The following is a 24,508-nucleotide window of genomic DNA, read 5'->3' on the forward strand; positions in this document are numbered from 1 at the left end:
CCTTTCTTTAATTTTCAGCTCGGTGCATTTGGATGCACTACAAATTGAATTCCATTTATTAGTCACATGAAGTAAATCAGTATATCCATATAGGAATCTGGCAGAATGATGGATGATATTCAGGCACTGATTGCACAGGAACAACAGCAGCACTTGCTTTGGGAGCCCACTTATAGAAAGTACAATGACAGTCCACATTTAGTGGAGTGGACTACTCCGATGTTTTGGAGGGCAGCGATTTCCCAATAACCCCGGCCCCAAGCTGTGGGATGGTGAGACCAACCACAGCATTTGTGCAAAATTCCATATAAACCCAAGCAAGATGGGACCCACCCTGATGCATGTGTTATATATACTCCGTCCATTCATTTCACCCGCTTGTTTTTGGACATGGGGGAGATCCGAAACTCATGTGGGCCACACCACAAGAAACAATGGGGATCAAACACCCACCCTTGAAAATTCTCCGGGCCATAGAAGTTTCAAATCAAGCTGACATTTGTGCTTTCCCCTTCATCCCAGTGCAAATCACCTTATGAACAGGTTGGATAGCATATGAACATTGCAGTGGGCTCCAGGATTTCCATCTCCACTGTTTACCGTGGTGTGGCCAACTTTAGTTTTGTATCTCCCACTTGTTGGAGCTCATGTCCGAAATGAGCTGTCGAAATGTATAGATGGAATGGGTATAACACAAACATGACAGCATGCCCCACAGATCTTGAGGTCAGGAACTTCCTTTAAACCTGGGTTAGTAGGTTACAGGCGAGTATAGTCCGTTTTGGGCTGCTACTTGCTGACCGGATGGGCCTCACCATAGACAGGATCGCTCAACGCTGCCTCCTTTCAGGTCCCTGTCCATACTTCTCCAGTAGGGTGTAAATCACAATACATTGATATTCTGATTCTTCCAAAAATCAGGAATCTATCGATCCCACACCCAATAAGCACACAGTTCACCAACAAAAAGTCGGTCATAACCCGGCTGCTGTCAAACCCACGTGAAGAGCTAACAGCATCCAACCGTCCAAAAAGCACTCCCCACCATGATGACAAGACACCCCAAAAACCAGGGCCATCCAGTTATCAGGTGGACCACACTATATAAACCAATGAAAAATGCACAACCGCCACCAAATTCAAGGTGGGTCCCAACTGATGAATGATTTGAGAATGACCTCCAGGACGGTAGATCAGAAATTAGAAATTAATATGATAAGATCAGTAGGAATGAACAAACACATTTCAAAATAAAAAATTAAAAAATGACCTAATTTCTAGGATGTCGCATCAGCAGGGTGGGAAACATCTTTTAGACTGACTACAATATAAAAATACATGGATCCCACCACTTCTCTGCGGGGGTTTTTTGGGTGGTTGTACATAGTATGCTGTGGCCCATGATCAATGAGCAACATGCACGTCACGGCCAAGCTCACTTTTGGACAGGTCGGTCATCATACACACCACGTGAGTACCACCAACAGCACAGTACCATCGTTGCTTCTGGTCGTTCCAATGCCAACTTGAAGCAAGACCCCTCTCATCTAAACCACGCAAGGGACATTTGAGAATGTGACATTTGAGAATCATATTCACCTACGAAAGTACAAACATTTTTCTCATTCACAATCTGGGAACTATGTCCGCGAAACTTCTCTTTACCTCCGCATAAGACAAGCTCAAAACATGTATTACAATGAGGGGCTGACAAATAACACCAGACCGGGATCTCTCCTCAACAGAACTGCTCATAATCAAAGATTCAACAACAGTAGTGAAATGTATGCTTCTATGGTGAGCAGTACTCTTACCTGAACTACAACGCCACAGTTAGTTAGGCCTGAATGAAATGCTCCTTAGATAATCTTATTCCTGACATCTTCTAGTTTCTTCAATATCTCACCAGGAGTTCTATCCAGTTCATCCGCAATCTTCCTCTGCAAATCAGGCGGCAAGGTTGGGAACTGTTCACAAAGATCGCCATCGATCACATCCTGATAAATCATTCCACAATGCCAAGATCAGTTCAAGCATTAAAGTGAAAGAGCTACACTAAAAAAATTCTTGATGAACTGGTTCATGGACCCCCAGAATTATCTTATCCTAAGCAACAGATTATGCCGAGTGACTAAAGGACAGCTTGGTGGCAACATTAGTTCAATACTGGATAGCCTGTCTAGGTGGTCTGGCTAGGCCAATGCTGTCTTAATCAGGCCTTGCTGTTTGTTGAAAGTTTAAACCTGTCTAGTGTGCCTATCTAGATATTTTCTTTTTTCTTTTTTTAAAGGCAAAAATTTTATTAAGCAGGCAATGCCTATCTAGATCTTATTTTCACTTTCAAAACAGTCAAAGCCCTAGGGGGCCATCAGGTTTCTCCCTTTATATCCACTGTACAAAAATAAAAATAAATAACAATAATCTAAGAAGAAAGGTCGATTGGGCAATACAATAGGAGAAAAAATTATGTAAAATCACAGGTAAATTGGGTGTTGTGGGAGATTTTATTCCTAGGGGCTCCTGAAATGTGTATCTGGCTCCGTCTCAGTTTTTTAATTTTTGTATAGTGTCTTTTTTCTTGTTCTCTTCTATATGATAGGCACCCCTGGGAGATTTTATTCCTAGGGGCTCCTGAAATGTGTATCTGGCTCCCTTTTGTTAATGAGAAGCCTTCGCAGCAGTTTTTATTAAAATAAAATAATAATAAATAAAATAATAATAATAATAATAATAAATGGGTGTTGTGGCCCACCTGAGTTTTCAATCATCAAAATATCCGGTATATCTTTCACCCTGATGGAACTGATTAATGGGTTGGATTTGATATTTAGACAGTCTTGAGGGCTCCACCCACAGTGGTGTGTGTTTCCATCTGCACCGTTGCCTAGTGTGTGACCAACAGAAGCTGTGAATGGGTCTGATATGTGACTAAGGGCCTAAAGTTACAAATGAAATGTGATTGATGGATCAGATGGCACCACACATAGGCATATGGAAGGAGGGAAAGAGAGAAGGAGAGAATGTTGTCCGGGTTTACTAGGAACCTACTCCTTACGGAGAGAGACTTGGCTAACTCAAAAGGAGATACCAGCTGTCCCCGGTTTGCTCGAGATTCTAGCTGGGATATCTCTCAACAAATGCCCAAGTTCTTCCCTATAGAACGGTCCAGGAACCAACTTTTGTTACTACCAAACAGCCCCTTAGGCTCTGAGCTCCTAATGGCCCAAGTTTGATGATCCAGACTGTTGATTTGACAGGCCCACGGAGAATGAACAATATAGCCTCATGAACACTCTGTTCACCATTTGGACGTATTTATTTCTTAACCGGGACTTTGTTTGAGACTCTGGCTGCACAGGATGCTTCATACACAAGCATTCAGAAACTTTACATGTGGCATATATTAACTCAAAATAAACAGTTTAAATGGTGAAACGTGTTATAACTTAGTCAAAAGATTGGTTAAATAAATCCTAACCCCTGATTCTTTGATACTTCTCCGCTGATATAAGACTTGGATTTTTTTTAATTATCATTTCAACTGTCCAATAAATGTCTACCAATCCAATAGTTATATGATCAAATTACTTTTTTCACCGATGATAGAGCTAAACTGGGACCCATAATTTGACTACTTCAGTTTGAATTAATTGCGTGACATATGCACAATTTCTTTGTGCCTTCATATCAGACATCGCTCACTGCCAGAGTATCAAAGCTTTCCTCTTTCTTAAGTCATATATTTGCAGGCAACCAATGGATTAAATATATAATATTTTTCAACAAGGATCAAAAGGTTAATGTTGTCATGACATGGGGACTTTTATAATTGTTATAGTTGCATGGTCCAACCATGGGGCACATCAAATCAAGCATTCGGTCAGCAACACATGGGACCCATCAGATGAGTATGGATCACCAAATCAAGGGCCCCATAAATAGGAACTCAGGATCTTCCTCAGACAACATTTTCAAATACAAACTATATACCCAGAAACCAAGGAAGAAGGACGATGGCCCATGGAGAAGAATCTCTGCAAAATACCATCAGCCATTTCTAAGACATCTGGATATCCATCTCCAGATACGAGATAACCGTGAGATATTGACAGTAATTTTTTAGTGCCGTGTGGTCGATGGTGTTGTGACTTGTGCATATCCTAGTGGTTGGTGGAAATGCAATTCACGTGCATATGACCACAGGGCAAGGAGTTGAACATTGCAGATTACCTTGACCGGAAAATAAGCAGATCTGTAGGCCATGTGGTCCCTTCCGCACAAAGGGGGGTGCTCCTGCCTCATATGCATCTCCAAATGCGAAAAGAAATCAACATCCTCCCTGGAGGTGAAAGCAAGCAACGCCCCCAAGCTTCCCATCACAGTCCCGTAAATGATGCACTCACCGCCTCCCGGTATGAGCGATGCCTTCTGCAAGCAGGTAACGACGTCACCCACATGGAATTGCACAATCTCCTCTACCTTATTCGGAGCACCATTCAGCTTCCCCTGCTCCCACTTTATCTTACCGCCTGTTGGATCCTCTTCGATCTCATCTGACACATCCTGCGGCAGCCGCACAAAGTACACATTCCCAAACTTGTCTGCACCTGCCATGGTGTCAAAATCTATGTGGTATGATGCTGTGAGCCATCTGGGCACGGAGTCATCTGCGAATATATACAGCTGGTTTTCATCTCGCCTATACTTGCAATAATGGAATGACTGGAAAGAGTCACCAATACATAAAAGTCAGCAACATGAACATAAAAATAAGGAGATTAAATGAAGAGAAAAACTTTATACTCTAGCAGAGTGTGATGGATGATACCCAGGCACTTTAGGAATTACCTAGAAATTGCATACGTGGCATACAAGTCAAATTAAAACCAAATTGTGGCTCCCAACTTACATGCATCATGAACCAAATATTAAAATTACTTTTATCTGGCTATCGGATTGAGGGACATTTATTGGACGGTTAAAAATGAAAATATCTAATGGTTAATCAGAGGTTAGGATTGTTCAACCAATATGATTTGGGGATCATGACTTAGTGACAGTGGTTTCTACAATTTAGTCAGTTTAATTTACACAAGTGCATGCCATGTGTACAATTTCTAAGTGCCTGCGTATCCAGCATCATACACAGCCGGTGTATCAAATAACTCCCTTTAAATGAATAGAACTATAGATACGTGCAATGCCAACCCAACCTAAATCATCGATTAAGAGAGTGAAGACAATGCTGCATCTGTGTATTACACTCCAAATAAGTACTTGATACTGCTTATGATAATTGAAAATAAAAGAGTAGTGCACTTTATAAGGGATAACTTTATCATGAAACAGCCAGCATTAGCTGTATTTAAGTTGGCCTTGGTCAACATTCAGAGTCGAGATTATTCGACATAAAGTTAAAATGATTACAGAATCGATTCATTTACCGATGATTCTTCCAATCCAAACAGGCCCTACTGAGCCTCCAATCTAAACATGGAGAACTATCCTTACAATTCTGCCAGAGGAGAAAATTGCAGTCATGCCCAAGTCCCAGGCCCCAAAGTCTCAACCGCGTTGTTTTTTTTTTTTTTTTTAAGGGAAGTGTGAGGGCAAACAAGGCAGAGCCAACAGATGATACTCTGGTCACCCATCATTGAATGCTGATATTTCAGTACAGTTATATGATGATTCCAAAAGATATATTGGAATGCATAATATTTAGTTAAATACATATAATGCGTGTATAAATCCTGATCCAAATAATACCAAAAAATGAGAAAGAAGATAAACTAAGGCATCCATCCCCAATACAATAGCTGGGCATCCATCCCCAATACAATAGCTGGACACCGAGCCAAACCAAGGTAAGCTTGGCACAGCTCGGCTCGGTTCAGCCAGCAGCCTACCTCAGCTCGAGTTCGGCTTGGCTCGGTGTGACTCCACAACAAGGAAGCCCATTTTTCTCACAAAATTTTGACATGTTTGACCATTGGACCAATATTATTTTAGGTCTAAGGCATGTTCACAATGTATCCCACCTGATGAATGGCCCCAATCTCCTACATGTGGTTTTGTATGCATAGAAGTTGGACACATGTGCCACCCCCTCATTTGAGGTATCTTTCACTAGATACAGTTTCAAATAAAGATAGCTGGAGGATAATTGAGTGCATTTTAGTTATTGCCTTCTAAAAATTAATGGCAATAAACACGCAGGCAATAGCTGTTAACAACAGGTCATGGGCCAATGGCAAAAGTGTATTTACAAATGTCATCATATATCAGGGGAACCTACTACGAATATCAAAACATGAGGGGGGAATATACAAATGTCTCTGGAAATAAAGGGAAAAAGAATAGATGAGTGACAACATAGAGAAAAACCCTAAGAAGTGCAACTAAAGGGATCTACAAGGATCGCACCACTAGATTCTAAAAGAATCACTCTCCTAGGCTAGAAACATGTCACATGAAACTAAAAAAATAAATTTCATTTAATCCATCGTATCAAGCATGGTCCCTATGCATGGCAGAATAGGACTATTCATAGGCTGCAATCCCTCCCAAGAAGCTTCTAGAAAGAAGAAGCACTGCAAGATCTCTATTCCAATACTCTATTGGCCCAGAACAAATTCCCCTAAAATAATCCAGCACCTCTTTGTTTAGAGAGAAAACTATGAAAAACTGTATGAAATCCCAGATGTGACTGTTTCCTCTATTTGAGAAACTAAAAGAGGGGGGCAACGATTTCCTTCCTAGAATTTCCTCCAAAAAAAAGAAAGACCATTTCACGTGGCCGTTTGGTTGGGAGTAAATGGGGGGAATTAGGAGTAAATGGAGGTAAATAGCATTTGAGGTGCGTTTGGATGGGTGTAAATGAAGTGAAATGTGAGTAAATAGGCATGTAAATGAAATAGTCTCTATGAGAGAGGATTTGGAAGTAAATGGGGCGAAATCCCTTTTTGAGCTCCCTTGAAGAGTCACACGAGTAAATAAAGGTGCCACTACACAATGTTCGAAATATCAGTATTGCGTTACGTATCGCATCCTTGGGATACAGATACATATCAGTTATCGCACGAGATATATCATTTGTATCGGGTAATTTATCGCACTTTTTGGGCAACATTGGGAAAATGGTTGAATTTTTCAATGAAACTTCAGGGATTGTTAAAAAAGACCATAATACACACTTTTAAATCATAACATCTCAAAAAAGAAGTGCACATAATAGGTTTCCTTTGTATATGGACTTAAGCAATGCGTTGTCTAACTGAACTAATGCAACTATATTCAAATTGAATGCACAATATTTAAAGTGTATGTGATGATCATTTCATCAAACACTCCTAAATACTTTGAAATTAGTCTCAATTGACAGTTGGTTGAAGGGAAATTTCGAAAAAAATAAATAATATTTAATAATTTCAATTACTTTTTAATCAAAAAATTATTTTTATTTTTAAAAAATTGGCAGGGACTTAACAAATCAGTAGATCAACCCTCATACATGCTTGATTTCATGTTTTGGAGTGCAACAATGCAGACAATTTGGTAGAAAATAGAAATTTTTTGAATTTTCTCCAATGTTTCCCAAATCGAACCACCCACACTCAAATTTTGAAATTAGAGTGTATATGATGATCATTTCATCAAATACTTCAAAATTAGTCTCAATTGATAGCAGGTTGAAGTAAAATTTCGACCAAAAATAAAAAAATAAAAAATGGAGAACGTGAATAACCAATGGATATCGAAATCAAAGCTCCAACTCCATGATTTTTCATGCAAAACATGAAGAGCCAATGGATTTATAACCTTTTAACATTGATTTAACATAATTTTAACCCAAAAAAAAAGTGGATCAAAAATTGAAAATGCTCACCGGATCGAACATGTGGGATATAACGGCACTACATTTGCATTTCGTATCGCACAGGTGGGATACAAGATATATCGTGGGAAACATCAGCCGATATCATCAATATTTAAAACATTGCCGCTACATACATATCCGCCACACACATGACATGTTGATGATACTCCAAAACAATCCCATTATCGGCTCAATCACTAAAATCACTCCAATAGAGTGATCCAAACCGTCCAAAGGTTGGCCATCTAAATGGATGTTTAAAAACATTAGCAAGTTGATTATTTGTGATCCTTACATTTGTGGCTTACCCGAGGCTCGAAATTTCCTCATTTTTAGCTAATGTATATATTTCAATGGGCTTATTACAATCATTATATTAAATATCACATAAGTACACTAATTTATGATATTAAAGCTAATTTGGGATATCACATATATTCTTGTGAATATATTGAAAAATTCAAATGCATTCTAATTCCTTCTATTTACTCCCGTCCAAACAGAATATTTGGATTTCAAATGCATTTCATCTACCCCATCCAAACACAATTGAGTAAGCCACTTACTCCCAATTCATTTACCTCCAATTCCATTTACCATTTACATCCACTTCCAAGCTCCCAAACGAGCCCTAAGAAAACATCTTAAATGTAGATTTCCATGTTTAGAAGAGATAGCCTCCATTGTTTGTCCGTTGACCTTTTTAACATTTCAATAGAAAAATAACACTTCAAACTAGACAACGGAACTATTGTTGATTTCCACAGTTTCATTTCATGAGGATTCCATGGGAATTTTCCATGTCCACATTTTGAATTATGTAAACAAATACACCGATGAGAACCAAACAAGGAAATAAAAAATAAAGAGTCCAAATCTAACTAGAATTCCGCATACATCAATCATATAAATGTTGGGGGTCATGTAAACTAGTTGAGGTTTATTTAGGGATTTTTACCAAAGTAAATCCAAGGTATGCATTAAACAACAAACTAAACCCCATTTTCAAATGTTTGTTTTTTTTGGGCCCTCTGACAGCTTTTTTGGACAAAAATGTCATTGCATATATCCCAACGCCCATAAAGGCGGTTGCATGCGGAGAATGTTTGGGGGGCCCACATCTATATTTGATGTGCACTATTGAAACCTCCCTTCGGTCCACTGCTGGAGCCATTCGGCCCATTCATAAGGTCACACGAGTCTGGACGGGCGGAATAAACAAATTTCAGCTTGATCCACATACATTGTTGCCCCATAAGTTTTAAACGGTAGATGTTCAATCCCCACTGTTTCTTAATGTGCGGTCCACCTGTGAGTTGAATACCTATTGTTCTTTGACACATGCCCTAACCTTAAAAGCGAAAATGAATGGACGACATAGATAGGACATGAGCCTCTAGATAGGCCCCACAAACGGTGATCCAAGACCATATAGTAGACCCCACATACCAACTGCAACTTCTAAAACGTGAGAAACACGACCCCTAAAATGTGACAACTGCAATCTATTCCACATGCAAAATGTGATTCCTAAAACGACCCAACTGCGACCCCTACTAAGTTAGAATCGTGACCCCTATATGGGGGTCGCAGTTGGGTCATTTTAGGGATTGCAGTTTGCATGTAGTAAGGGTCACAGTTATGTCAATTTAGGGATTGCAATTTGGACTTAGTAGGGGTCATAGTTGAGTCGTTTTAGGGATAGCAGTTTTCAAGTGGAAGGGATCGCGGTAGTCACGTTTTACTGGTCGCGGTTGGTATGTGGGGTCTATTAAATGGCCTTAGGTCATTGTCTATGGGGCCCATCGTAAGGTTCGTATCTTATCCACACATCCATCCATTTCGGCGTTTAAGGGCAGGGCATGAGCCAAAGAATGAAAGGTATACTACTCACAGGTGGACCATACCTTAAGAAATAGTGGAGATTAAATATCCACCGTTTAGAACTTATAAGGTAACAAGGTGTTTAGATTAAGCTGAAATTTGTATTCCCCTCATCCAGACCATGTGACCTTATGAACAGGATGGATGACTCCAGCAGTGGACCAAAGGGAAGTTTCAACGGTCAACATCAAACATAGATGTGGGCCCCACGAACATTCTCCACACGCAACCACCTTTACAAGTGTTGGGATAGACGAAAGGACATTTTCGACCAAAAAGGTCTAAAAGTTGTCAGAGGTCCAAAAAAATAAACATTTGAAAATGGGGTATAGTTTGGTGTTTCAAGCAAACCATGGGTCTACTATGGCAAAAATCTATTTTATTTACAATCAACATATGTACAACATAAACCCTCCAAAGTGGTTGTAGGGTTGGTGTGTTAGGCACATTTGTACGATTGGACCAATGAGCCCCCACAGTCCAACCAATTACAACTTAAAAATTCTTGATTGGATTTGTCAATCATTGTCTAATTAGACAATTGAATGGTCTCGGATCTATCATTGGGTCCTTAACCTAGCCTAAATCATCAATCAATTTGATCAAACGCTTGCTGTTGTCTAGATCTTCAACTGGACGGTTGGAAGCCTAGCCTCTAACCAAAATGATAGGATGGGCCTAATATGATGTTTGAATATTTAGTTGCTCCTTATCTAGGTCAAATCTATAATTCAAACCCTTGGATTGACATGACCACACAATCAGGCATCAATAACAATCAATTTAGGCTTTGATCTGATGATCAGATGACCTGGATGCATCATGTCTCATGATTGATCACAAGATTCTCTTCAAATGGTGCAATACAATCTTCACTGTGTATTGCCTACTAGGCTCGACTCAACTGTCAATCTTTAATGCAAACTGTCATAGCTCGAGATAATTCCATAACAGCTCTCACCTATGAAACTTTTTGTATCAACATGCATGCCTCATTAACAGAAACCTCCGGATTGTTCCTTTTTCCTCTCACATTTTGCTTTACACAATTTTCTTTATCTTTGCACCAATCTTCTTAGCTGTCCCATGTTGCCCATGGGGCACCTAAAGGGGGCAAAATATAGGTAAATTGTGGCATTTTATCACCCTACTTTACAATCGGAACCCGATTTAACTATTTTTTTAATCTTTTTTACACACAACAAGCAACAAAGAGGGGCAATTACAAACACCCTTTGAAAAAGAAAGGAAACAACTGCTATCCTATGGCTCTCTTTTAAGACCCAAACCTTCCTATAAATGCCAATAAACTATTCCATTCAACATCCATAGATTTTCCCTCCTCTTTTGAAAATGTTACCACCATCTATGCCTAGGTGAAGATATCCGTGCCACATGCTCAAATATTTCTTTTTACCTTTCTATAAGGAAAAGCCCTCTTTGGACCGCTATGCATCCTACAAAAATTGCCTCTGTAAGTATTTCTAACAACCCATCCTTCAAAAGATCATAACCTTCAAGAAGATTCCTCTACAAGGCTTATCAAGAACATAGTCAAGCATATTCTCCCCCATCTAGTCTCCCCTCATCTAGATGTACACTTTTCACTTCTACAAATGAAATGATGCAGGACAATTAACCACTTGCTCTAAAAGCTCGAACTAATAGAGCATGGTGAATTAATCCCTTTATCTCATAGCCCAGGCCCCAAATCCATGGGTTAAGTCCTCGGTCGAACCGTCCTCATGGGCCCCAAGTCCATGGGTTCCGCCCTCTCGGGGGCCCCAAATCCATGGGTTCCACCCTATACGAGCCACCCACCTCACATGGGCCCCAAATCCATGGGTTATGCGGGCCACCCACCTCGAGTGTGCCCCTGCATCCCACAAGCCACCCCACTCGAGCCCAGTGTGAAAATGCCCTTGCATTATGAAATCATTATCTTAATTTTTTTAAAAAAATTAAAAATTAAAAATTAAAAAAAACAGAGAGAGACAAAGGGGTCTAAAACAATGGATACTTGCAAGGGATGCAACCATCATTTTAGAGTGAGTGACAGAGTGCATAGCCACCAATTGGTCACTTCGTGCTAGTAGTTTTGATTGGCTCTATATCACAAGGAATGTGTTGTGATAGCAGTGACAACAAGCCAGGTCAAAGCGAAATCAGGCTAATACCCAAGCCTGTTCAGATTACTAATCAGGCTAAACTCATGCCCAAGACTGATCAAGTCAATACTCAGATCAAAACTTGAGCACAAGCGTGACCCACAGGCAATATGTGAATGACGGCCCAACCAACTCCGATGTTCCTAGTATCTAGGTTTCCAGTGAAGAAGACAGATTTTTTAATTAGATCCAACGTCTATCAAGTGAAGATCGGACATTTGGATTTCTTTGGTCAGTGAAAGAAGAGACGACATCTTTCAGAGGTTTGGGAGGAGGAGAAAGGAGACATGGATGGAAGGTTATGGTTTCTTAAATTACACATATGTACATTGTAGTAAAAAAAAAAAAAAAAAACCCTTACTATTAACAAATAATTAATAAGGGGAAAGATGAGGACATTCTAGTCATTTATGATCATTTTTTTTTTTAATACTTAGTGATGAAAAATACAAACACACGTGTGTGTGTGTTCAACGGACCTCAAAGCCTAGGCCCAAGCTCAGGCCACAAGCTAGAAGTTCATGCATGGGCTGGACCCAAACCCTGAATGTCTATACAAGCTTAGCCCACTGCCACCCAACATTGAAAGCCCATTGAGCTACCACTCTATGATCCCCGTATACGAATACTTAAGGTCATGGACATTAGATCAACAACCCAACTCTCCATTTCTCAAAAGTATAGATTATGGATACGAATGTCGGTATCCCATAACACAATATTTTGTTTAGTTTTATGATGAAATATTTAACCATTCTATGGACTTCTAAACCTTTTTATTCTTCTAAAAAAATCCAATCTTATCAAATAAGGCAACATTTTTAGGTAAATCGTGCCTAGTAACGACTCCCCCGCTACTCCCCAGCCTGGGTAAAGGAGGTTTGATGCTAGCTAGGCAGCCAGTTGTTGAACTTCTACCAAACAATCATGAGAAAAAGTAAAGCAAATCCCAAATAGATGGGAGAAGGCTATGATGGCAATGAAGACGATGTTTTTTATCTTCTTCTTTTTTTCTTTTGAAGAATGGTGAAATTTTATTAAAATCAACCAAAAAAACAGTTTGCAAGATCCGGCACAATGATCAAAAGAGACGCAAATGGACACAGGAACAGACGAGATCTACTGGACACTCATCGGCTTTGTCATCTGCAAAACACTGGATGTGAGAGAATGAGACATCCAAACACTTACTCAGGTCTCTAGCTTCTTCAAGGATTGGGAAAAGCCTCCTAGGGAGTTGACCTTCCCTCACCCAGTTGATAACATTCTCTCACCTATTATTTCGAGCTCCTCTCCCTCTTCTCCCTCTAAATTATGTGAGCTATAGTCAGTGTGTTAGTGTTGTGGTTTGGAAAACCAATGCTTATGTTTTGGGCCTCATTTAATAAGTGTGATTCATTCATTTGCCTCATTAATGTGTGTGCAACTTTATCAAATGTGATATCTATATGGGTTAAGGAGAGATTCTTGCTGTTGACCTTTTTTTTAGAGATAACGATAACTTTTATTAAAAAGAAAGGAAACCAAAGAGGGGATCAACCTACTGAGATAGTGAGATGATTAACCTCCAAAACAAGACAGATTACAGCCCTTTAAGTTAACAGTATTAGAAGCCGACTCGACTAAATACTGTTGCACTTTTTGGACTATTGATCCCACCGAGTTGGAAATACCATTGAAGCATCCCACGTTCCTTTCTTCCCACACCGACCACCAAACAGCCAATAGAGACATTCTCCAAACCATGGTTCTTTGTTTGCCAATCTTAGACCCATGCCAGGCTTTGAGCAGACGATCAATTGAATCAGGGAAGGACCATGAGATATCGAAGGAGTTTAGGATAGCTATCCACACCTGGTTAATGAAGGGACAGTGAACGAATGAGTGGTCCACCGATTCTTCATCAGCCATGCAACAAAGACAGATATTTGTAATTATCATTCCCCTTTTCCTCAAGATATTGACAGCCAAAACTTTCTTCTTACCAACTAACCAGCCGAACATTGCTATCTTTGGAGGGACTTTATATTTCCACCTTTGATCTGTCATCACTTCTTCCAAGGGGGAGGGATTCCTGCCAATACAACTATATAAGGACTTAACCGAGAAAGTACTCGATCTGTCGAGTCTCCATACTAGGATGTCTTTACTCACCTTATCGGGCTTGCAACTGATGATACGACCTTGAAGAGCCGCATATTTTTCGATCTCCCAATCATGGAGATTTCTTCTGCAAATGGGATTCCAAACAATTTTGTCCCCAATAATAGAGTAACAGTCAGCAACCAAAATGGATCGATTCGGAACAAGGCGAAAGATGCTTGGAAAGTCTTCTTTTAAAGTTAATTCCCCCGCCCAAGTCTTCCCAGAAGCGAGTGTTATCATCTTTTCCTATAACAACACCGATACCTTCAAGAACCTCCCTCTTAGAAGATAGAACACCTTTCCAAAGTGCTGAAGCTTTATAGATTGAGGATTCCTTTATCCACCAGCCTCCCTCTAAGCTGCCATACTTGCACTTAATAAGCGAGTTACACAGAGTCTCATTCTCTGTTCCGAGTCTCCATATCCATTTCCTTAGGAGGGCCCAATTCATACTTTTGAGCTCTCTGACCCCTGCACCACCTTCTTGAACATGCTTGCACACCTCTTTCCATTCTACCAAATGAAATTTTTTTCCTCCTTACCATGCCACAAAAAATCTCTTCTTAATCTATCAAGAGTTGATAGAATTGAGACCGGGCATTTGAACAAGGACATGAAGTAAAGGGGCAGATTCGACAATGCTGATTTTATCAATGAAGAAAGGGGCAGATTCTTGTTGTTGACCTTGGGAACTTGAAATTAGACACAACGGCCACAGGCCAAGGGAGAGTTGTGGGCCATGGAACTTAGTACCCTATTTGACCATGACCACCTAGCAGGTTGTAGTACAAAACTGTGGTGTGGTCATCCTGTGTGAGGGGACCTACGACGAGGCGGGATGGGAGGTCTCCACCATCGGGCCCAATGATGAGTTAGTGTCTTTTGCCCTACCCCACATGGGAGTGCGAGCATTCATGGATGTGGCTCTTGTTATTATAACCATTGGATGCTCACATTGGTGAATCGCTTCAAATCTCTAGATCAAGAGACCGTCATACTTGAATTAGATTGACTTGTGTATGTACTAGCTTTGACTAATTCTTAGACTTGCGGACGTGTGAGGAGTTCAAGGTCTTAGTGTAATGTGCTTTTATGAGGTTACATTGGTGGCCGACATATGGGTGGAGCTAGGTGCATACATCAGGGTCCAGTTACATGATTCAAAAAGGGATCCACTTGTTTGCCTAGGACATGTTTATCGGACTAATCTTGTGGTTTGGACCGTCTATCAAATGTTTTCATAGATGGCCAATGCATCTAATGTTTTCTCACCACTAATCAAAGTTTTCCAATTGTTGAATGTTAATACTAACCGTTGATTTGTTTTAAATTACTCTTGATGAATATCCAATGATTAAGATTTGTTGACCCATCCCTTGGACCTGCATGGGATATTTGGGTAATGACAGTAGGCACACGAGGAGAGGAATGGAAAGGCAGGATTGCATAATTTAAATATAGTAAGGCATACCTAATGTTGTCAAAATCATTATCGTATCGCAAATCGTGGTACGAGTGGAATCATATCGTAAATCATAAGATTTTTTATAATTTTCTTAAAAAATTAAAAATATATAAAAGAAAAATATAAATAAATTTGAATTTAAAAATTTAAAAAGAAAAAAAAAAACTTCCGTTTGCCATCAATGTGCACCAAGTAATACCATGTTATGATAGTGTTAAAGGATTCTTATTCCTTTCTTTTCTTTTTTTTTTGTCTTTTAAGAAATTTTCCTTTTAAAAAGTGGCCTTTGATATTGCAGACTAACGAAAAAAGATATTTTCATTTCTAAACATCATTCCATAATACATATAAGTCAATATGATCATAACCATCCATAAAAACATTACAAGTCATATATCAATTTGGTGTTTCGACCAGTTAAGAAGTGAGAAATCACAAAAAAAAAAAAAAAAAAAACCAAAGTTGTAGCACCAAGACAAGAAAAACACACTGCCACCAACACGAAAGGATTTGGAGCCAAGCAAAAGATCCGAGGGGAATCAAGTCCCTTCATACAACAAGTCTTACCACGTAGAGTCAATTGTCACATATGCCTGCTGACCAATGCCTTTTTTTACGGTCCGCTGACCAGTGTCTTCCACACTGACTCTAAAAAAAGTCTAACCTAGAAACCTTAACCCAAAAGACTAACAAGACCTACAGTCCCCATGTAGTAGGATGGAAAAGCATGGCAATGCACAAACGCAAAGTGACTAAGGATGAACTAATCTGCCTCATCAACAAGTTAGTTGAGCCCTCCTTGTGATGCCCCAACTTCCAATGCTTATCAAGGATTAGGTGCTAGATAAAAGCATCTATCAAAGAAGACACTCGAAACCCCACAAAAACATCACATCCCCTTCCACTCCCCACAATTCAACGCAAACCCAAGTAAGGCCAACACAAATATCATGATCGAGAAAGATGGAGAAGCTTAATCAACGCCACAGACGACTTGGATCGACGAGGTAGGTTCCTATATAGGGTCGCCACCACCATTTTCAAGAACAAAAAGGAGGGTAAAAAACCTTTCTTAATCTATGTTTTTTAAAACTATTTTCAATCTTTTTTTTTAATGAATCCCAATAGTGATTCCAATGGCGTCACTCAGTCACCCTTTTTTACAGGGCCTTACCCTGGATTAGAGGAGGGGCCTTCCAGAAATTCTCGATAGCACAAGGCTGGACCTAGGCCAAAGAGGGATTTGGAAATAGTTTTCAACCAGCAATTGACGTGCCTTGGTTGTAACATCACCAGGGTTGAAGCCAGGCCAATGGCACATGCCTCAGTTAGCTTAGGAAGGGTTTAGGCAACCCTCCCTCCATTTAATGTTTTGTTAATCAATTATTTGTTAGTTTGAACTAGTAGTTTGTCTCTATTGGAACTACGTGAACATTCTTTCCAATTTCCTTGGGCTTTAATGTTTTTATTGTTTTATTTACTTTATTATTTATTTGTGTACAGAAGTGTCCCTGTGCCCACATTTTTTAAAATTTTGCCGTGCTGGACACTTTGGGACCTCTGCCACATTTATAGGTAACACTAGCCCAACGCGATGTGCTAACAACGAGTGTGCAAACCACTTTTTCATTCAGAGTCCGATTGTTTGGGAAATATGAGCAGCAGTGAATGGAAAGTTTGGAATCAAATGGGTGTTACTGAAGACAGTGAGTGACTTAATTGATAGGGCTGGTCAACTGGACCTTCAAGTGAAACTAGGCATAATTCTTTGGAACAACATAGGTCAGGTGGTGTTATGGTCAATGTGGCTGAAGCATAATGGGAGGATTTTCAAAGGCATGGTTCATGGGGGTGGCAGCCATTGTAAAAAAAGATTTTCAGACTAATAATGATTTGGCCAATGTTGACTTTAGATGTTGAGCCTCAGATGTTGTTACATGTAAATTGGGAGGAGATTTTAAGATTTCTGAATCCTGAAGGCAGAAGCACTCTACTCTTGCACCATCTGCTCCTCCATCGGCAGTGCAAAAATTAACTTTAATGGGTGCTCACTTGGGAACACAGGACCTGCAGACATAGGTGGCATTGCTCAGGATAGCAACAGAACTGTTTTGGCTACTTTGAACAGGCTGATTGGAATTAAAGACTAATCTCACGGAGACGGCAGCCCTTCTTCAGGCAGTTAGGGAAAGTCGTAGATCTTCCACTGTTCCAAGTAATCATTGGAGGGGACTCTTGGAATGTCATTACATGAGCCAAGTCCAAGTAATTCCCATAACGGATCTAAGGGAAGAAATCAGTCAATGATCTCTAAGAAAATCACTAGGTGTCTCTCTCAGTTTCTAAGAAAGGCAAATGGTGAGGCAGATGACTATGCAAAGAGAGGTGCTACCAGTATCATATTTCAATTTGAAGACAGCCAGTGAATGCATATCAGGGGTGGCATTCTGAGTTTTTGTTGTTCTCATTTCCCAGCTTGATGTGCTTGGTATGTAATCTGCTTCTGCTGAAATGTTGTTGGTTTTTTAATAAAATTCATTTCATTCATAAAAAATGGGGCCCCAATGTTCTCTGAGTCCAGAAAAGAAGAGTAAACAGAGCTCAGCAAAGGGCTTCCTGACTAATACTGAAATATGGGTTTCATGTGCAGAATATGGATATAGTTTTTTTTATTATATGGAAATTGGAGATTGAGATGTCAACGAAGGGGTTACATATGGCTACGAAGGAGTTGTGGCTATAGATTGGTGAGGACGGACATGAACGAGATGGGAATTGATAGAGGACACCTGGACTAGAACAAGAATGAGACCCGACCAAGGTAAAGAGCTTGAGTACAAGATAACTTTTCGTCATCTATGGAGGAGCATAAATAGAGGATTTGGAGCAAAGTTAGAGGGTCAAGATGCCCAAGGGAAAAAAATACTCTCATCTTCTTCCCACATGTGGGTAGAGATGCAAATGTGATGGCTGATGAGATGGCAAAAGGACTGTCTCGTCAATCCCTGACAGTGTTTGATCATAGATCTAGAGGTGGGCATCGAGTCGAGTCAGACCGGATTGGGCCCAACTCGACTCAATCCGATTTTTCAAGAACCTGACTTGAACTCGATCCGATCCGGGACCCAGTCCAGCAGGGCTGACTCGATCCGATCCAAACCTTGCTAGCCTGACCTAAACCGAGTCCGACTCGGTCTGGGAAACCGAATCGAGTCGGATCGAGTCAAGTCTATCCGGTGACTAGACTGAATCAAGATCGGGAGAGAGAGGGAGAGAAAGAAGGAGATGTGGGACACCGGAAGAGAAAGAATGAGAAGAGGGAAATCGGGAGAGAAAGGAGGAGAGATGGGTGGGTGCGGCGCCTCCTTCGGGTAGAGAAAGAGGGGTTAGGGTTCGTTCGGATTTCGGATTGGATCGGTCCGGATTGACCTCGATCCGAACTCGATCCGATATATGATCGGATCGGTCCGGATTAACCACGATCCGAACTCGATCCGATGTACGATCGGATCTGAGTGGTCCTACTCGATCCGCACCGATCCAGGCCTTCGGCTCGGTTCGGATCGGGTCGGATTCTGCCCAGCTCTACATAGATCCGTGTAGTCCCATGTAATACTATCTTTGAATTGGTAATCGATCCCTGATGGGCCGGCTGCAGTTGTTGGTGTTGGGCTCGCTAATCTTTCTGTTGTATCTGATGCATGACATGAAATTAAATATGATATGCAAGAGTTCTAGCTTTAGATTATACCAATTTTAAACAATCACAAAATTCCACATACTACATACGATCAAATACTCCAAAAGGGGAATCTATGGGGGTCCAAGCCTACATAAGTTTAGGGCTGGATCAAATAAAATTATAAACCAACAAACAAGCCCAAAGGAGTGTAAGATTCATCCATTCTTTCAAAGGATTGTTCCCCAATTCAAGAGATTCACCATGTTTCAATTCGGGGGAAAATCTAGGGCTCAAATTTGGGGATAATTGGGATTTGGGATTCTTTAGGGTTAAGGATCTAGATTTAAGCCTAAAGGGGAGGAAAATAGAGAAAAAATTGAACCTGAGATGAGTCACGTGCGTGGACAGCAGCGGGCCCTGGGCGCACGTGTGACCGCTCGTCCACACGTGTGTGGGGCCCACAAAGTCGGAAAGTGACTCCTAGGCTAGGATCGGCCAAGGTAGGACTGCCTCCATGCCAAATTTCACGTTGATCCAATGCACGGTTTGTGCATGGTGCTCCTCCGAAGTTTCAGCCCCTCAAATGGGCCAGAATCTGAAAATCTGTTTGTACACTATTATAGGATAAAAATTGGATACTAAAGAGGGTGAATCTGAAGATGGAAGGGATGTAGAAGATGATAGACGTGGGGTGTAAAGAAGTGGGGATAATTTGAAATGCATGTAGCTTCACACCATGGTAGTTAGCCCTTCGAAAAAAGGAGGGTTTCGCACCTAATTTGATTCTTCAACCCAAAGAGATAGAGAAGAAGAAAAACGCAAAATTTTTATTCATAAACTTCATTGAGAATACCTACATGGGGTTCCTTATTTATAAGGAAACTCTAGAGAAGAAGAAAAAACGCAGAATTTTTATTCATAAACTTCATTGAGAATACCTACATGGGGTTCCTTATTTATAAGGAAACTCTAAACCCCAAAAGACAATTTTACCCTTGGGCCATGTGCGCACACTAATACTTAAAGCTGAAGTAAATAAAATAATAACTAATCTATGCAATCAAAGCCATTCATGATGTTTCTAATAACGAGAATAGTCAAAACTCAAAATCCTAGATCATCTAAGTTAGTAAGCCACGATCATGAGATCCGATGGTAGAATCTATGTGATGATCGGGTCCACTCCAAAGCTTCATAGCGCAGCCCCTAACTATAAGGCCCTCCAAAGATGTCATCGTCGATCCAGATCGAAAGTGGGGCCCTCCTCCTTGAATATGTGCGTAGGGTGGGGAGGTGTGCATGATTTCACCATCAGTATCTCTATTCTGAGTTTTCTTTAATAAAAGCTTGATTAATCTTCAGAAACAAAACAAAACAAAAAAAAAAAGAAAAGAGAGAGTAGGAAGGATCACTACTCTAGCTAAACGATCCAGTGACATCCACTGGCATTAATGAATTCAATTTTTTGCCTACATATGTAAACGATATCTTTAGCCTAAAAGGCAAGAAAAAGAATGTTGACAAAACATAAAAGACAACTAAAATATAAATTTGTGACTAGAAGAAGTTGGATATAATTTCTAACACTGAAGAATAACATAGAACTCCTAAATCTAAAAAATAAGTACTAGCAGTTAAGTTGGGCATTAATTTCTAATTTGAATATTAAAAATAAAAAATAAAAAACTAAAAAATCTAGCATTGAAGAATAACATAGAGCTCATATCTACTCTGAAGAATAAATTTCTTCAATAAAATCTCTTAGCACAGACAGAAATTAGAAGATAATTTCCACAGAAAAGAAAAGCATAAAGAAAGAAAAAAAAAATACCTCTTGGATGTCGCCAACATATATCCGGTCACGATAGGTGTGAATAGAGATAATCGTATTAGGGAAGAGCTTATTCTCACATTTTCTCAGCAATTTCCTCTTCCCCAAATCGTATAATCTAAGAATGGGTCCAATCCCAGCAAGTAACCTTCCCTGGAACTGGCACAACGCAAGTGGGATGCCTTCTACTGGCGTCTTGTGCAGAAGCTCAAGTGATTTTCCATCCTCCACAAACCTATATATATGAATAAACCCACCCGACAAACTCCTCTTGGGCCAAAACTGCAATGCCTTCGCCGTCCCAACAGCCAAAAGAGTCCCATATTCCTTATCATGAAAATTCACCATACATACACTAAAAGCCGCCTCATTCTCTTGAAGCTCGAGCAGGCATGTAGTGTTTGCTGACCTCGGGTCAAGGACTCGAATGCAAGACACCCATTTGGATGACTCAGACTTCGGATAACCATACTGCTCATCTGAAAGAGGATCATCCTTCTCCTCTTCTTCCCCACCATTCGCCATCTGCTCGTCATTCGCATTTCCATTCTCTCCCATCCCGGCAGCTTCCAAGCATTCCTTCCTTGCAGCTTCCCTCTCTTCTGCAGTGAAGGCTCCCTGATCGCTCTCTATAATGACTAAAAGCTTCCGCTTTGGATGAAGCACAAACTTCCTCGGTGTATACCTCAGTGGAATTGCCGTCTCATTAAAAGTCTCCCCTAACCGTTCAATCGTGAAAACCCGCAGAGCATCCCCCGCAACAGCGACCACACCTTCTGCACACTGGTCAGATGAAAACGATGCAGCATATTCAAGTGTCTCGTACGAGAGTGGTGTCAGTAAGAAATGCCCTTGGTGAATATACCCAAGCCAAGGCCTGCTCGACAAGCAAAGCATCGCCCGCCGGCCCCTCACTATTGCAGAGAACAGCTTTGGGGCCCGCAAACCCAAGAACCTAGAACGAGTATCAGAAAGCTGGCCTGTTACCATATCAACAACGGTCCTGAAAAGGACCCCATTCTGCAATCCTGCATTGAGAAAAATGCTTGCTGGGTGATCAGCGCCATCCTCTCCACCGACCGATGCCTGAAATTCAAGCAAGAGGAGTGATTCTGGTGGCGACGACACACTCTGCACACTCAAAATCTGCATACAATCATCCGGGTCCAATGACAGAATCCGGATCGTGTTATCATACGATCCGACTGCAAGAAATCGTGATCTCTGCCGTCCTTCTGGGACTGGAGCAATGTCCAAACACGCTACGTCCCCTGGCATCTCATGTTTCTCAACTTCCATCAGCTGGCCCGTCATGTCCATCTCGAAGTAGATGAGCTCGCCCCCACTCAAAGCAATCACGACCTGCAATCTGTTCGACCCCACCTTCACAATTGTCTTCTTCCCTGGAGTCTTCCACTCGTTGATACGCCCGTCCTCTCGTATATGGCGGATCCCGTTCGGGTGGACCTGCATCAGCGAATCATCGCCTAACAAAGAGACTGCAAGCGACGGGGTGGTGTCAAGGAACCCGCTGTCGCTGACTTCCTCAACTGTCTCTCCAATCGAAAGCACAAGTGTTGCGTTTGCAAATGAGACAACAATGTAAGCATCAAACTCATCACTCACGTTTTTCTTCACTGTCCAAACAGCACTTGGAACACCTGGAAGCTGCGAGACAGCCATTTCACTGATCGCCAGGCCAGGCCGCAGTATCCGCAACGATGAACGTGGCCCCCGTCCGCAAAGTGTGAAGATCTGTGGCGTCTCTTCTTCAAACAGATTGATGACTTTCATGTCCATGACGGGCATTAGGCTCTCGACCTGGTCAATCCGGACCAGATTTTTAAGCCCACGTGGCTGGAAGAAAACAGGCTGGAAGCCTTCTTCCGTCTCCATCAATGTGGCAGAGGAGGATTCTATGTCGGCCCCATCCCCAATCGCCTTGAACTGGTACAGTGCATGGTTCCCAAATTCCGATGCAGCAAATAGGAATCCTGTTTTCATGACACACATTGCAGCTGTAACAGGGATTGTATCAAAGTACTTTATCTTCAATTCTGAAACCCGATCATTCTCGTGTTCTAATGTGACCTTGAATATGTCACCGTACTCAGATTGTAGTAGAAAGAAGAACATGGTTTTCTGCCTGTGAGTCGCAGCAGAGACAATCAGAACCCCACGTTCATTGGGAAGATCAACCCTCCTTGGGATGACAGCACGGACATCTGGGTGGCCCTGGTTCTTGTAGATAACAAAGTTCTCAGCGCAGACAAGAACCCCACTGGGCCCATCCCCACCGCCTGGGACCGTCACGAGCATGTTCGCTCCATTGTCAATCGGCTCCGACCACTTACGCGACACATGGTTGAGACCCAGATCAAGCTCATAGAAAGTGAGGTGCTTCTGGGCCTCGTTCGCAGCCTGGCCAGTTGAGTCCTGATCGGCCTCTGAGTAGTCAAGCTCAATCGCTGCGAATATCGGGTTGTCGAACCCACAGTCGACGCCGGCAATTGAGTACACGATGGTGTGGGACTTGTGGGCCTCCAGTGGGGACGAGATAGTGAGGCGGGCTGCAGTGTCACGGTTCAGTACATAGACGAGCTTCTGCTTCTCACAGGCACCGATCATGACAGCACGGCCCTTGGGGTCGACGGCCAGGTACTGTCCCGGGACAATCCGACGGCATCCCGACTTCCCGAAGGTTTCCTGATGGATCTTATTAAAGACGTTTTTTTCCTTGTTGTATTCCAAAATTATAATCCTACCAGAGTCAGAGCCGACGACGATGTAGTCCTTCTGGGAGCCGGTAAGGCGGAACTGGGCAAGGGAGCGGATGGCGCCGAAGACATCAACAGACAGGATCGTCTGGATCTTGCCGCTGTCATCTGGACGGAGGAGATCGAGGACCTTGCCGCGGGCCACGACGATCTCTTGCGACTTCCCACCGACGAAATTGCCGTTGGTGGCGCATACGACGCCGGTAGCCTGCTGGAGAGTGAGGTTGTAGAGGTACATTTTGTGGAAACCCTAGAAATGGAGGGCCGTGGGAGTTGGGGTGGGAGTTTTAAAAGGAGGGGGTGAAATTTACAGTCCGTACAAGGGAGGGAGGAAAATAACTGCGTCTGGGGGCATTGGAGTGTAAGTGAAGTAGGGTTTAGGGTTTAGAACTGAATTTTTTTTGGGTGTGAGATGTTTGAGCGAAGGTAAGAAAAGGACGAAAGGAGGGAAGACGATATATATAGATATATTGAGAATGATCACATACATTCGGATGTATGCTAATTAACATACGTCCGAGCTTTGTGAGACCTAGCTTTGATGTTTATATCAAATCCAAACCGTTAATGTAGTGTTAATTTTAATTTTAACCGTAATTTCAATATTAAATATTTAAAATTTTCCTTTTAAGACAAATACGGAGAAATGTACTTTCACTATTAAACCCTATATATTAATA

At 41.4% G+C, this 24,508-nt stretch overlaps 1 protein-coding gene across 1 annotated transcript; it reads right to left on the minus strand.

Moving 5' to 3' along the window:
* Window positions 1–1,594: 1,594 nt before the first annotated feature.
* On the minus strand, window positions 1,595–24,270 carry LOC131239559 (spliceosome-associated protein 130 A). The gene is made up of 3 exons (XM_058237323.1): window positions 21,052–24,270; window positions 4,231–4,722; window positions 1,595–1,997 (listed from the first exon to the last, which is right to left on the minus strand). Exons 1-3 carry the CDS (start codon window positions 24,064–24,066, stop codon window positions 1,860–1,862), a joined length of 3,645 nt encoding a protein of 1,214 aa, XP_058093306.1. The 5' UTR covers window positions 24,067–24,270; the 3' UTR covers window positions 1,595–1,859.
* Window positions 24,271–24,508: the final 238 nt, after the last annotated feature.

Source organism: Magnolia sinica, chromosome 3 (assembly GCF_029962835.1).
Source record: "Magnolia sinica isolate HGM2019 chromosome 3, MsV1, whole genome shotgun sequence".
Lineage (NCBI taxonomy): Eukaryota > Viridiplantae > Streptophyta > Magnoliopsida > Magnoliales > Magnoliaceae > Magnolia > Magnolia sinica.

Excerpts from the sequence above, each read along its gene's own strand:
- LOC131239559 (XM_058237323.1), bottom strand. The coding sequence starts at position 24,066 with ATGTACCTCTACAACCTCACTCTCCAGCAGGCTACCGGCGTCGTATGC. Across the intron at positions 4,723-21,051 it reads ATGTTGGCGACATCCAAGAG|TCATTCCATTATTGCAAGTA; the intron begins GTATTTTTTTTT and ends GACTCTTTCCAG. Across the intron at positions 1,998-4,230 it reads CTGCTTATTTTCCGGTCAAG|GATGTGATCGATGGCGATCT; the intron begins GTAATCTGCAAT and ends ATGATTTATCAG.